Source organism: Schistocerca piceifrons, chromosome 1 (assembly GCF_021461385.2).
Source record: "Schistocerca piceifrons isolate TAMUIC-IGC-003096 chromosome 1, iqSchPice1.1, whole genome shotgun sequence".
Classification (NCBI taxonomy): Eukaryota; Metazoa; Arthropoda; class Insecta; order Orthoptera; family Acrididae; genus Schistocerca; species Schistocerca piceifrons.
Genome location: NC_060138.1, coordinates 61,254,338 through 61,270,852, shown reverse-complemented (window position 1 = coordinate 61,270,852; position 16,515 = coordinate 61,254,338). Strand labels below are relative to the sequence as shown.

General features: G+C 43.9%; 1 protein-coding gene across 1 annotated transcript in view; it reads right to left on the bottom strand.

Moving 5' to 3' along the window:
- Positions 1 to 10,562: 10,562 nt before the first annotated feature.
- LOC124786328 (probable cytochrome P450 6a13) overlaps positions 10,563 to 16,515 on the bottom strand; it is a 421,393-nt gene continuing 415,440 nt past the window's right edge. Inside the window, exon 7 of the mRNA XM_047254255.1 lies at positions 10,563 to 10,928. Coding sequence (XP_047110211.1) covers positions 10,762 to 10,928 — 167 coding nt within the window. The 3' untranslated portion in view covers positions 10,563 to 10,761. The remainder of the gene's footprint in view (positions 10,929 to 16,515) is intronic.

Below are 16,515 nucleotides of genomic sequence, written 5' to 3'. Positions count from 1 at the left end.
AGTACAACCATAACGAGTAAACCATGCATTCATTTCCTTTGAATTTTATGAACTGAATGACGTATTTTCATGAGGGTGACATATTCGAGATATTACTTCCATAGTTCTGTATTCCATATTCTCCATTCTGAGCACGACTGTTTTCCCTTTCTTATTATTAGAAGCTGGAATGAATTTCCAGTGCACTCGTTCACTAGTTTCACAGCATTCTGAATCCGTCTTTTCGGTCATTCCGTAAGATTTCCTTCCACTGATTTAATTTGACTACATTCCATTATCCTCGTTTTGCTTTTGTAGATGTTCATCTTATATCCTCCTTTCAAGACACTGCCCATTCCGTTCAGCTGCTCTTCAAAGTCCTTTGCTGTCTCTGACAGAATTACAATGTCATCGGCGATCCTCAAAGTTTTTAGTTCTTCTCCATGGATTTTAATTCATACTCCGAATTTTTCTTTTGTTTCCTTTACTGGTTGCACAATATACCGATTGAATAACATCGTGAATGGGCTACAACCCTGTCTCACTCCCTTCCCAACCACAGCTCCTTTCATAGCCCTCGCCTCTTATAACTGCCATCTGGTTTCTGTACAAATTGTAAATAGCCTTTCTCTCCCTGTATTTTAAACCTACCACCTTCAGAATTTGAAAGAGGGTATTCCAGTCAACATTGTTAAAATTTTTCTCTAAGTCTACTAATGAAAGAATCGTAGATTTGCCTTTCCTTAATCTATCTTCTAAGATAAGTCGTACGGTCAGTATTGCCTCAAGTCTTCCAATATTTCTACGGAATCAAAACTGATCTTACCATAGATCGGCTTCTACCAGTTTTTCCATTCGACTGTAAAGAATTCGTGTTAGAATTTTGCAGCCGTGACTTATAAAGCTGATTGTTCGGTAATTTTCACATCTGTCAACACCTGCTTTCTTTGGTATTGGCATTATTATATACTTCTTGAAATCTGAGGGTGTTTCGCCTATCTCATACATCTTGTTCACCAGATGGTAGAGTTTTGTCAGGGCTGGCTCTCCCAAGGTGGAATGTTGTCTACTCCCGGGGCCTTGTTTCGACTTGGGTCCTTCAGCGCTGTGTCAAACTCTTCACACAGTATCATATCTCCCATTTCATCTAGATTTACATCCTCTTCCATTTCCATAATATTGTCCTCAAGTACATGGTCCTTGTATAGATCCTCTATATACTCCTTCCACCTTTCTGATTTCCCTTGTCTGCTTAGAACTGGGTTTCCATCTGAGCTCTTGATATTCATACAAGTGGATTTCCTCCCAAGGTCTCTTTAATTTTCCTGTAGGCAGTATCTATCTTACCCCTAGTGATATATACCTCTACATCCTTACATTTGTCCTCTAGCAATCCCTGCCTTAAAATTTTGCACTTCCTGTCGATCTCATTTTTGAGACGTTTGTATTCCTTTTTGCCTGCTTCATTTACTGCACTTTTATATTTTCTCCTTTCATCAATTAAATTCAATATATCTTCTGTTACCCAAAGATTTCTACTAGCCCTCGTCTTTCTACGTACTTGAACCACTGCTGCCTTCACTATTTCAAAGCTAGCCATTCTTCATCTAGTGTATTTCTTTCCCCCATCCTTGTCAATCGATCCCTATGCTCTCCCTGAAACTCTCTACAACCTCTGGTTCTGTCAGTTTAGCCAGGTCCCATCTCCTTAAATTTTCGCCTTTTTGCAGTCTCTTTAGTTTTAATCTACAGTTCATAACCAATAGATTGTGGTCAGAGTCCACATCTCCCCTGGAAATGTCTTACAATTTAAAACTTGGTTCCTAAATCTCTATCTGAAACCTTCCAGTATCTCCAGGCCTCCTCCATGTATACAGTCTCCTTTCATGATTCTTGGACCAAGTGTTAGCTATGATTAAGTTATCCTGTGTGGAAAATTCTACCAGGCAGCTTCCTCTTTCATTTCTTACCCCCATATTCACCTACTGCGTTTCCTTCTCTTAATTTTCATACTATCGAATTCCATTCACCCACGACATTTAAATTTCGTCTCCCTTCATTACCTGAATAATTTCTTTTATCTCATCATACATTTCATCAATCTCTTCGTCATCTGCTGAGCTAGTTGGCATATAAACTTGTACTACTATGGTAGTCGTGGGCTTCGTGTCTATCTTGGCCACAATAATGCGTTCAGTATGCTGTTTCTTGTAGCTGAACTGCATTCCTATTTTTTTATTCATTATTAAACCTACTCCTGCATAACACCTACTTGATTTGTTCCTCCTGCCACCAATCTTCACTAGTTCCCACTACATCTAAGTTTAACCTATCCATTTCCCTTTTTAAATTTTCTGACCTACCCGCCCGATTAAGGGATCTGACTTTCCACGTTGCAATCCTTAGAATGCCAATTTTCTTTCTCCTGAAAACGACGTCCTCCTGATTAGTCCCCGCCCAGAGATCCGAATGGGGGACTATTTTACCTCCGGAATATTTTACACAAGAGGACGCCATCATCATTTAACCATACAGTAAAGCTGCATGCCCTCGGGAAAAATTACGGCTGTAGTTTCCCCTTGCTTTCAGCCGTTCGCAGTACCAGCACAGCAAGGCCGTTTTGGTTAGTGCTACAAGGCCAGATCAGTCAATCATCCAGACTGTTGCCCCTGCAACTACTGAAAAGGCTGCTGCCCCTCTTCAGGAACCACACGCTTGTCTGGCCTCTCAACACATACCCCTCTGTTGTGGTTGCACCTACGGTACGGCTATCTGTATCGCTGAGGCACGCAAGCCTTCTCACCAACGGCAAAGTCCATGGTTCATGGGGGGAGGAGACTCATATTATGGATAGTTTATGTTTCGTTAAAGTCTGGATACAACTCTCTTGGTAACTCTAATGTCAGGGGTTTCTTTCGCATGTATTTTCCAGATCCAGATTAGCGGGAATTGAAAAGAAATTCCTTGCTGAACGATGGAATGCGTTTGTTTATCAGATCTACCAATGATCTCAGCGATTTCACAGTTTTCTGTGCATCATCAAGTTGACGCTTTCGTCTTCCAATTCTGTATCACTGTTTAAGTTATATAACTATACACTGCTTCCCTTGAAATCACTGTAACCTACGTCGTGAGCAGTTTGATGTGCGTAACGTAATAGGTCACTATCACACTAATCGTACACCCTGTACAGACCATCCTTGAAACTCGCTAACATCAGTTTTTGTAACAAGTGTGCCATGTCCTCCCATGAGTATCCGTCATTCTTCTTATACACTGCACGGTCATATTGCTGCGGATTTATTCGAAATTTGTCCAATTTCTTTTTCTTATGCTGCAGATAATCTTTCATGTACGTAATTACGTTTCGTATCCGCTCTGTGGACCACGATTGTCCTTTACTACATTGCACTAGAGACGAGAATTGCAGATTCCTGTCTGATAAGGCTGATGACTACAACGTTCGGCACTTGTTTCAACATCACTTTCACTTGTTAAGCCTGTATCGTCATCATTGTGCTCCTCATTTACATTGTCCTCACAGTCGTGCAAAATACGACACGACGCATTCCACTGACTCATCCGGCAGAAACGCTAGTATTTCATCTTCACTTTTTTCCTGCAGAATTCCTTGGTTTCCTTTCTGAAGAAATGTTATCCATATGTTTGCACTGTTTGCTTTATTTAGCGTTGCCATAGCTCTGCTTTCTATCAACACCACCAGCACTGTAACACTGTTCTGAACTACTCGTCGAGTAAGCAGTTGAACTTCGTTCCGTAGCCTCATGCAGTTCTTACCACTGGATACGTCCAACCCTGCCCCCGTTGCATTAGCTCAAATGGTTCAAATGGCTCTGAGCACTATGGGACTTTACTGCTGAGGTCATCAGTCCCCTAGAACTTAGAATTACTTAAACCTAACTAACCTAAGGACATCACACACACACCCATGCCCGAGGCAGGATTCGAACCTGTGTCCGTAGCGGTCGCACGGTTCCAGACTGTAGCGCCTAGAACCGCTCGGCCACCCCGGCCGGCGTTGCATTAGCAGCCAATATTGTGGTTACACAGTAGGCAACATTTGGGGCTACCCTTTGTTTGGCAACCCTTTGCTTGAGGATATGTCTTGCTCACGCATTAGTATCGTTTTGTGTATTTGATGTATAGGCACTTAATTCAGCAGCAGTAACGATACGGAAAATGAATTCTCTGTGGTGATACAATGATCAGCAAAAACGTAGCTCTGATCATCTGTTTCATTTACATTGCTATGAATCATAGCATGCAGTATCTCCCTACCCAAATTTGGACCTTAGCCCACTGCATGCAACTTTCTGACTACCGTGAACCACAGTGATAACTCTGAAGATGCTCTTCATTAAACGCATTGTGTTTAGAAACTACGAATAGTTTACGCCGGAATGATCGTACTTTAAAGAGGAAAACAACATTTTGGGATGACTTCCTCGATGGCACTCATCGCATTATGCAACAAATGTTTCGACCTATGGGTCATAAATTGAAATGAGTTACTTTGAGTCTCCATTAGAGCTATTCTTTTGGCAGACAGACGAAGCATAAGTAATCTCAACCCATCAACTTCGCGCTTACAATGCTTGGTTTAACAACAATGCTACTAATATACTGACGGGAAAAAAATCAAAACATCAAGAAGGATTTGTGCGAAATAAAAGAAAGTTGGTAGGCGTGTTTATGCGTCTGAAAGATGATGTCGACTGAAATTTCGCATCAGTTCTATAATAGTGGCGCTAGTTCCACCACTATGAGGATAAAAAAATAGAGTTGCTTTAAAAACGCGCTGTAACTGTCGTGAGAGACAGTTGCCTCTGAGACTGGGCGTCTTGATGTTAGTCGAGAATACTTCATGGTGACAAACGCACGGTTATCAACATAACTAAACTAATCTCTGTCCAAACAGGTCTTGGAAGGCATAACGGTACTGACGGGCCGCCGTGTCATCCTCAGACCGCAGGCGTTACTGGATGCGCATATGGAGATGCATGTGGTCAGCACACCGTCTCCCGGCTGTATGTCAGTTTGAGAGACCGGAGCCGCTACTTCTGGATCAAGGGCTGAGTGCATTCCGGTTACCAACAGCGCTTGCCAGACTGGATGGTCACCCATCCCAGCCCGACAGCGCTCAACTGCGGTGGTCTGACGGGAACTAGTGTTTCCACTGCGGCACCTATCTGATTTTGAACGAGGTCGTGTAATAGGGCTACGAGAAGCTAGACGTTCCTTCTGCGATACTGCAGATGTATTTGGCGGTAATGTAGCCACTGTTCTTGATTGCTGGCAGCAGTGGTCACGGGAATGTACGGTCGGAAAAAGACCGGACTCTGGTTGCGCACGTGGCGTTACCGAGAGGGAAGACTATCGTGTTCGGCGTATGGTTCTTGCACTTCGTACTGCAGCTGCAGCAGTAATTTGAGCAGCTGTTGGCGCCACAGTGACTCAACGAACTGCTACAAATCGCTTACTTCAAGGACAGCTCCGATCCACACACTGTGAAGCGTGCATTCTACTGACCCCGAAGCACCACCATTTGCGCCTTCAGTGGTGTCAAGCGAGAGCTCGTTGGAGGGCAGTGGGCAGGTCTGTTGTGTTTTTGACATGAAAGCTATTTCTGCCTCGATGCCAATAATGGCCTTGTGTTGGTCAGAAGGAGACCAGTTGATGGCCTGCAACTAACCTCTGCATGCTAGGCACACTGGTCTAGGATGCGAGTTTATATGACAGCATGAGCACTCCCGTGGTTTCCCACGTGCCTTGACTCCAAAATTGTACGTCAGTCCGTTGACTCGAACTGTTGATATGCCATTCATGAAAAGCATTCCAGGGGGTGATTTCCAACAGGATAACGCTCAACAGTATATTGATTTTGTAATTCAACATGCTCTACAGAGTGTTGACGTGCTGCCTTGGCCTGCTCCATCACCTAATTTGTCACCAGTCGAGCACATATGGGACATCATCGGACAACAAATTCAGTATGACCCGCAAACAACATTAACCACCCTGTATAAACTGACCAAGTGCAATGGGCAGGGAACTCCATCCCACAAACTCATATCCGGCACCTGTACCATATAATGCATGCACGTCTACATACTTTCATTCAACATTCTGGCTGATCCACCGGTTACTAATGGACCAGCATATCACAATTCCCATGGCTTGTCTCACGATAACATTAACCTGTTAATAACTTAAATATTATACCCAAAATTTCGTTAATATGAATTACCTTTTAGTGTTTAGATTTTTTCCCGTCAGTGGATATGCAGTACCACAGCAGCTCAAGTGGAAAACAATACTGCCAATAGAAATTTCCTCATTACACAGTGTGAGCAGTTTGTGCAAAGGGCCACAGTGATTACAAAGTCAAACCGAAAGAAAGCTTTGCGTAACCGTGGCCGCGTGTGAACGGCGGTGCGGTCGAAGAAGGAAATGAGTGTACTGAACAGGCTGTACTCGACCTGAGGGAGTTCGATCTCTGATCCAGTGTGGCACATTACTCGTCAAGCCAATATCTCGAGCTACATGAATGTGAAATTAGGTAGTCTATTGGAATGTAAAGTTTTGGTTCGATTCATATTCCAGGCAAACAGTTTTAACTGCCACAAACACATCCACTTCACCTTTGGTAAATCCAATTGAACAGCGTAGGGTTGCACAATGATTCCAGATCATCATCAAACTTGATACGAGTATTCATTCACTACCAACTGGAGCAGAGTCGCTTCAGCATGAGCCATGGCAGAGGAGTGAGTCGGGGAAGTAGAAACTCGGTGACTAATAAGCATTCTTAAGTTAGAAAGACTCGTATGTTTTTGGGTTTGAAATTTTGATGTTGAAAATATTACTGTTGGATTGGGATCCGGGCGCAGAATTCGACATTGCCGCCATTTAACCCCTTCGGGATGATACAGTTCCACCATTCCGCTGTTTCCCAGAAATTCCAGTTTCATCAAGATCTCCACGAAATGTACACCAACACGGATTCAGAAAATGTAGTTCTTTATTCACACGAAGTGGTAAGCACTGTTGTCAGGCGATGTGTTATTGATTCTGTATTTCTGATTTCCAGAAGGTGTTTGATACCGTACATCACAAGCGACTTCTAATCAAATTGCGTGCCTACAGACTATTATCTCAGTTGTGCGACCTGTCACACAGGTTACAGTTCGTAGTAACTGGCAAAAAGTAATATCTGATGCTTCCCAAGGAAATGTTATAGGCCGTCTGTTGTTCCTATCTACATCTGAGTAGCACTCTTAGATTATTTGCAGGTGATGCTGTCGCATACTGTGTTATAAAGTCATCAGATGATCAAAACAAATTGCAGAACGGTTTAGACGAGATGTCCATATGGTGGGAAAGTGGCAGTTCATTGTAAATAATGAAATGTGTGCAGTCATCCATATGAGTACCAAAAGGAATCCGCTAATTTACGTCACACAAATTTAAAGGCTGTAAATTCAACTAAATACTCAGGGATTACAACTGCAAGTAACTTGAGCTGGAATGGGTAACGCAAGCAAGAATCTACGATTTATTAGTAGAACGCTGAAAAAATTCAACAGATGCACTAAAGGGAGTGTCCACACTACGCTTGTACGTCCACTTCTGGAGTATTGCTGTGCGGTGTGGAATCCGCATCAGATACAATGGACGGAGGACATCGAAAACGTTCAAAGAAGGGCAGCTCGTTTTGTATTGTCGCAAAATAAGGGAAAGAGCGACTTGGAAATTTGGGTAGCAACGTTTTTCGATGCTGTAGGGTATTCTCACGAAATCTCAACTATCAACTTTCTCCTCAGTTGCGTCCATCTACATAAGGGAGGAATGATCATCATAGTAAAATGAGAAAAATATAAGCACGCACAGAAAGACTGTGTTTGTTTTTCATGCGCGCTATTAGAGAGTGGAACGGTAGAGAAATAGCCAGAAGATGGTTCGATGAAGCCTCTGCCTGGTACTTAATTGCGTGTTGCAGAGTAATCACGTCGATGCAGATGTAGGTGTAAATGTAGATGTGTGTCTGGTTTCGAGTCCTCGTCTGTTACAAAAATGTTCGTCAGGTCGTATGCAGCTGTAGTATAGGCACTCAAAATTACCGCTGAAAAATTATTACGATTTTTTAACATGTATTGCCAACAATATTGATAGGCGCCGGTTTCAACTCCCAGTGAGACACGGAATTTATTGTCGTGCTTTTTATTCTAGTTCAGACCTGCGCCACCTCGCTACTCGTGAAACCCATACGTACCGTGTATTTGTGGCTAGAAAATAACGGCGCTAGGGCAAGGTTAGAATACCGGTAAATCAATCATGCTCGCCTCGTCATTTTAGTTAAAACATCTGGCTACTGTTGAAAAATTTCGATATCGGATGTTTGATTGTGCTTAGTTAACAACATGTATAGGAGCTAGATTCGCATCCCCATCTAGTACAAAACTCTATGTCACGTCGTTGTAAGTTTAAACATGCGCTCACTTTGTTAATTGTCATATTTACCATTTTTCCTAATTAGTGTACAAAAATTGCAGTTGATGGCTACGAGTCCAGGATCTCGACCAAGAAAATATTTTCGTCATGTAGTTTGGAAGGAAGAGTGGAACTACATATATATCCAGTTTATAAGGCGATTCGTAAAGTATATACAAAAAGCACAGAACTGAACTACATATTTGTGGTGACAAGTAAGAAGCGTACGTCACAATGGCAGTAAGACAGGGTTGCCTTCTTCACATTAGTCATTTAACACGTTCATCGAGGGGCCAATAACATCAATGAAAGAAAAGACCACTGGGATTAAAATTAATCGTATTCATGTCGACGGCATCAGAACATCAGAACTGCTGATGACGCTGCAATAGTGGCAGACTCAGAGGAAGAATCTGCATAAGTACTCCGCACGTCACCTTATGGCGTTTGATGAACACTTATTTCTGCGCCACTGTCACTTACCCTTTTTCCGTTTCAGTTTTGCATGGTTAGTGGAAAGAATGGTAGGTGATATCTTTACTGGCTTTCGCGAGATGTAAGCATAGGATGCAGTATGTTGATTGACACCTCTAGGAAAACACTCTCTTCGAACCTTAACATCAAACTATACTGTGTTTCATGGCGTCTCTCTTGCATCGTCCTCCCCTTTCTTGAGCACGTTAGAAAGGCACCGGTCAGAGACTTCGACACCCACTCAGCTGAGTGGTGCCTCGTGGCTGCTCTAGCACCTGAGCACAGACATTCCTTTTTGTACCCCTTAGTTGAGGTTGCATGCCCTCAGGCGCTAGAGCAGCCACCAGGCACCACTCAGCTGAGTGAGTGTCGAAATCTCTGACTGGTGCCTTTCTAACGAGCTCAAGAAAGGTTTGTGGGTCGCACTGAAGATGTTGATAAAACTGGAGATCTTAGAGAGACCCTTAGCCGCTTTATTCACACACATTTCAATGTTGAACTCCTGCTGATCACACCGCAGGTGAGCCAGAGGGCTGCTTCGGATCACTGTCATATTTCGTCGATTGGTTTTTGAACCGTCCCTATAGGATCCACCCTGTATGCCAGAGCAAAATTTGTAGTGAGATCACGTTCAGTGGGTATGCTGACCCGTGAAGTCGTTAGCGTAGTGTTGAATCATTTGGAGGATGTCGACATGAAAATAGACAGTGAGCAACTCGAGCAAGAAACCGAATTACAGCCTCTTTCTGGCACTGTGGATAAAACTGTTAGATGTCTGAATGAAATCAAGAGTAGAATAACAGGCTTAGAGTGTCATCCAAAATAGGAAGAAACTTCAATGAAATAAACACATCAGCGTCCACACCAATAAATGATAGGTAAAGACCTTAAAGTGGAGGTCCTGGAATACAGATGTGAACTCTGGACGTTAGAAAAGCAGAAGAAAGCTGGCCTCGAAGCTGTGTAAATGTGGTTCTGAAGGAATTGCTTGAACTAGCTGGACCGATAGAGAAGGGAGATGTAGTCAACGATGTGAGCTAACACAAACTCATTGGACACATAATTAGACATGGTATTCTTCTAGAAAGCGTTTTCGAAGACAACATCGCAGGGGAGGGAACAGATAGACTATCGAGAACATCCTATTTAAAAGAAATATGATCAGTGATATGGAGTGTTCTTCATACACGGAAATGAAGATAACTGCTGAAGAGAGGAAGCTGTGGCTACAGAGACAAGGCTTAGCCTTTTGCAATAAAAAGAGGTAATTTTTTTTGTGTTTTTTTGAAATGTCACTTCCTCTAATACCTTTGAGTGGACAAACATTAAAATAAGTGCCACGTCCAATGACCTGTCGTGCGACATTTGCTCTATCGGAGTACTAATTTGCATCTGGAGTGACTAAATTACAATGCTGTATTCTCTAGTGATGTGTTGTGGTGACTATTTTATATATTCATATGACTGTATCAAAATGTGACTAAGGACTAACAAGGATGTTACGTTATGCGGGCTGCACGAAAATCAGGCCGAACGCAGTTCATGGCGGTCGGATACTTTTGGACATGATAGAACATAGGCGAATAAAATACGTCACCGAAAAGGCAATAGAAGGGCTTTATTACTATATTTACCATCGCTCAAGTTTATTTTGGAGGTGCATGGCTCACTGATGTTAGTAAACAAAATTTTATGTGTGTTTGCTATAGTAAGTATACGTGAAGAATGGGTCAGATCATACACTTTCAAACCCATACGTGTCAGCTCCTTCTGTAGACAGCCCTGCTTGTGGACGTATCAAGTTCTCGCGGTGATACGCACGTTGATGCCTCCGACCGCAGACGCCACAGTTGCCTTGGGATCCATCTGGAGCTTTGCAGGTGTTTTGCTCGTGGCGCTGAAGATAAACTTGGAGACCAATGAAGCGATGCCGAGCTTGGTCTGTATTAGGCCGAAACGCATACCTGCAAAGAGAAAACAAGGGCTGCTCTTGTACGTGGCATTTGTTTTCCTGTAATATGTTACAATCTTAATGCAAACGTGTCTCTGGTTAGTAGGAAACCTTCAGAGGACAAGAAAAATTTGTGAAACCTTCTACATACCCTACATTTTACGAATCACTGGAATATATGTGGCAAGGGGTTGTTTCTACTGCGAATATATTGGCGTTTTCACACGTTCCACATGTGTAGGACCAAAAAAATGGCAACTTTGTGTGAGCTATTAGTATACCATTTTCCTTTCTGCGTGGACAATGCGGAGCAGATATGATGAAACTTAAAGACATTCATAACATCTGCCATGAACGACTGTTCTTGAAGTAATCTAGGCCTTGCAACACTTTTTTACACTCTCGCTTGCCACAGAAGCGTTGTTACCGTTCGACGGGCTCCCTTCTTTTTGTACACTTTATGTCTTCTGATACTTCGACCTGATGTGTGTCCCACACGCTTGAGCAATATTCAAGCATCTGCCACATAAAATTTTTGTAAGCAGTCACTTTTGTAGACACAAAGGAACTTTCCCATAACTTTCCGTTTGCTTTAACCACATCCGCGCCTATATGATAGTTCAACTTCATCTCTCCACATGTTATTACGTAACAATAATTGACATAACGCACTGCGCTAGTGACCAATACATCAGTGGTTTGATATTAGCACTTTAGACTATCAGATGCCCGTGTGGAGAAACAACCAACACAATAAGAGGAAATCTGCATCCAGTCATTCATTTCTCCCAGTTTTCCACCCACCACCTGAATATAACCTTGAACTTGGCATGAAGGTAGCAAGACAACGCTGAAATTACCTGAGCCCCGAGATGAAAACAGCAGAGGCTGACGTATTCAAAAAAATGGTTCAAATGGCTCTGAGCACTATGGGACTTAAATTCTGAGGTCATCAGTCCCCTAGAACTTAGAACTACTTAAACTTAACTAACCTAAGGACATCACACACATCCATGCCCGAGGCAGTATTCGAACCTGCGACGGTAGCGGCCTCGCGGTTCCAGACTGTAGCGCCGAGAACCGCTCAACCATTCCGGACAACTGGTATACTTCCTAATAGGTTGTAACAACCTGTTAAGATTCCAGCAGCGTGTTCCTGAATTCATTCGATGCCAGCTTTCACGCTCATCTCATCTGGACTCCAAGCACCGGAAATAGACTCTGCAATTGTTCGTAACCAGCTCCCATCTTGCAGTATCCAGCACAGAGGAACCTCACTTCCCTAGCAACATTCCAAGGAACCTCAGTTTTCCTTACACTATACTTATTGCAGTTCTTAGTTTTCACCCATTTCATAGTTGCTAGTTAGCATTAAAATCATAATGAGTGCACTACGCTCCTCCCTCTCCCCCCACCACCCCTTTCCACACATGGGTGCACATACAGCACTGTCGAACGTTCTCGTTTTGGTGGTATTATGGCGCAGGGAGGCATAATGTTGCATCTACATCTACATCCATACTCCACAAGCCACCTTACGGTGAGTGGCGGAGGGTACCTTGAGTATCTCTATCGGTTCTCCCTTCTATTCCAGTCTCGTATTGTTCGTGGAAAGAAAGATTGTCGGTATGCCTCTGTGTGGGCTCTTCGTGAGATATACGTAGGAGGGAGGAATAGACTGCTTGACTCCTCGGTGAAGGTACGTTCTCGAAACTTCAACAAAAGCCCGTACCAACCTACTGAGCGTCTCTCTTGCAGAGTCTTCCACTTGAGTTTATCTATCATCTTCGTATCGCTTTCGCGTTTACTGAATGATCCTGTAACAAAGCGCACTGCTCTCCGTTGGATCTTGTCTCTTCTATCAACCCTACCTGGTACGGATCCCACACCGGTGAGCAGTATTCAAGCAGTGGGCGAACAAGTGTACTGTAACCTACTTCCTTTGTTTTCGGACTGCATTTCCTTAGGATTCTTCCAATGAATCTCAGTCTGGCGTCTGCTTTGCCGACGATTAATTTTATATGGTGATTCCACTTTAAATCACTCCTAATGCCTACTCCCAGATAATTTATGGAATTAACTGCTTCCAGTTGCTGACCTGCTATACTGTATCTAAATGATAAAGGATCTTTCTTTCTATGTATTCGCAGCACCTTACACTTGTCTACATTGACATTCAATTGCCATTCCGTGCACCATGCGACAATTCGTTGCAGAACCTTCTGCATTCCAGTTCAATTAATTTTTCATTGTTACAACCTCTCGATATACTACAGCATCATCCGCAAAAAGCCTCAATGAACTTCCGATGTTATCCACAAGGTCATTTATATATATCGTGAATAGCAACGGTCCTACGACACTCCCCTGCGGCACACCTGAAATCATTCTTACTTCGAAAGACTTCTGTCCATTTGAGAATTACATGCTGCATTCTGTTACGCACGGGCGTATTAATCAACGAATCTTTTAATACGTGCACTCACCGGTCAGTGCCATTGTTACACTGTACTCTGTCCTAACGTGCGCCTTTTCAGTGGTACATTCGCTCCTGACTTTATTTTTATGGATGCGAACGTGCGACCGCATCGAATAGAGCAAGTAGAGGAGCTCATGGAACGAGAGAGTATTGGGCCATGGACTGTCCTTCCAGTTCCCCAGACTTAAATCCCTTAAAGTAAATGTGGGATGCGTTGGGGAGACGCGATTCAGTCCGTCCACAGGCACCAGCGACCATCCAGCACTTGTCAGTCGTACTGGTGGAGAAATGGAGCGCCTCACCATAATGACTCCGTACCAACCTTGTGGCCAGGTAGGCATCACATTGTAGATACACGCATTGCCATCGGTGGTCATAATATACCCTGCTACATTCCGAATAAAATTATTTTGTGACTGACGTTGCAGCGGGTCTGGTAATAGGGGCCAGAGAATGCACAACAGTAATGCTGTAACGCCTCATGCTCGCCTCTCTGTTTTGAAGTTACGCACAGAACCTTGTGGTTGTGAAGCGTGACTGGCTGCGTGGTGGCAACAGTGCCCCTCCCCACCGCCCTCCTGCGCACTGCACGACAAAGTAATGTGTATGGAACCGAAATAAATAGCGCTGAATTCTGTCTAATTATTGTCCTCGAATAAAAGTGTGATTTCTGTACTGTACTCAACTATACCAGCCCTTTCAAAGCATGGTCCAAGTTTCATCGAAATATGTTACTTGGCAGGGACACATCGTACAAAATTACTTTTGTCCTTAAGTTTTGCACTCCAGCGTAGAGAGAGCATTTGCTCAGTCAGTTGTCCTTGGGATACAGTCCACCTTGTTTTTCTTTGCATCGTACATTCACCGCACGGTACTGGATACGATTAGTGGAAAAGTCATCGAGCCGATCGCATTTCTGTGAAGACACACAGGACGATATATTCGAAACTGTCAGTGGACAGTGTGGTACAGTGTCTAACGCTCTCGGAAAGTCACCTTCTGCTAGATAATGTACGTAAGTAAGGAGATATGTGTTCTGTACGAGTGATTTCCTTTTAATTCTCACTGATGTTTCAAGATTTCTTTCTTTTCCGTTACGAGCGTCACAGTAGTTTACCTCAGAACATGCTCCAAGGTAGTGGAACAGACGAACGTTTTCTACACTCATGCTCATAAATTAAGGATAATTGCTGAATGTGGTGCCACACAACGTGGCACTAAACAAACTTGGCGCTAATAGCATAGGCACATATCTGTAAGTCCACGGTATTGGTGAAAAGTTGAGAAAACCGTCCCGAAACAAATGTGCTACAAAGCGCCACTGTTTCCTGCGCATGTACCCCAACATCAATATGGGATTTGATCGCAATGCACACGTACACAGGCCGCACAACGGGTTGGCATACTCTGAATCAGGTGGTCGAGCAGCTGCTGGGGCCCAGCCTCCTATTATTGCACCAGTGCCTGAAGTGTCATAGGGGTTTGAAAACGTGCAGCGATACATCGACCGAGAGCATCCCAGAAGTGCTCCATTGGGTTTAGGTCTGGAGAACAGGCAGGCCATTCACCTGATATCTTCTGTTTCAAGGGACTCTTTCACGATGGCAGCTCGGTCGGGCCGTGCGTTATCATGCATCAGGGGAAAGGTGGGACAGACTGCACCCGTGAAAAGGCGGACATACTGGTGTAAAACGACGTCCCGATACACCTGACCTGTTACAGTTCCTCTGTGAAACACATGCAGGGGTGTAGATGCACCGATCATAATCCGACCCCACACCATCAAACCACGACCTCCATACAGGTTCCTTTCAAGGACATTAAGGGGTTGGTACGTGGTTTCTGGTTCACGCCAGATGAAAACCTGGAGAGAATCACTGTTCAGACTATACTTGGACTCGTCCATGAATATAACCTGGGACCACTGTTCCAATGACCATGTACTGTGTTCTTGACACTAGGCTTTATCAGCTCTCCTGTGACCAGGGGTCAGTGGAATGCACCTTGCAGGTCTCCGGGCGAATAAACCATGTCAGTTCAGTCGTCTGTAGACTGTGTGGCGACAACTGCTCCAGTGGCTGTGATAAAGTCCCGAGCAAGGCTACCTGCAGTACTTCGTGGTTGTCTGCGGGCACTGATGGTGAGATATCAGTCTTCTTGTGGTGTTGTACCCTGTGGATGTTCCATACTGTAGCATCTGGACACGTTACCGGTCTGCTGGACTCGTTGCCATTATCTTGAGATAACACTCTGTGGTACACGGAGGGCCTGTGCTACGACCTGTTGTGTTTAACCAGCCTCCACTCGCCCTGGTATTCTACCCCTCATAACGTCATCAATATGTTTTGTTTGAGCATTTCCAACACACAGTTACGATTAGCACGTCTGAAAACATCTGCACACTTACTCGCTGCACCGTACTCTGACATGCACCAACACACCTCTGCGTATGTGGACTGCAGCCAGCGCCACCATGCGACGACCTCAGGTCAAATGCTCCCCATGGTCATACCCCGAGGTGATTGAAACCCGCAAACCGCCCACCAGAGCGTCGTTTCACCATCTATCAGCATTACCTTTAATTTAAGAGCATGAGTGTATATTGGTATATAATTCTGAGAACCACTTCTCTTTTTTGCTCTGTGGAATGAGAAGTGCCCCGCATTCTTTTTGAGATGAAAACAGTAATCGTAAATGAGATGGTGGCTTTGCGGTTGTCTGGAACTGGTGGTAGTCTATTAACAGTAGTAATAGTAGCAGTCTCCTAAGGGACTCGAAGCTCCCGTCCCCATCTCACATGATGTTGTTAGTCTATTTGAAAACAAAATATTTGGGGCGAATGTACTACAACAGAGAGGCTAATATAAGGGCGTTCAAAAAGAAACGAGCCGCATGCATAATTACAGAAACCAGTACCTGTATGTTTGAAGTTTTGACCCTAGCTGTTGAGACGCTTGTCCCACTGTGATATAAGGTGGTGAATGGCGGTCTCATAAAATTCCCGGGGCTGCGAAGTTAACCATAGCTGGACGTCCGAGGTGAATCGTTTGCCCCTCAAAGAGGGGCCGGACTGTACAGAGGGTGGCCGAGAACCTCCCATTTGAATTTCTGCAGGAGTGCC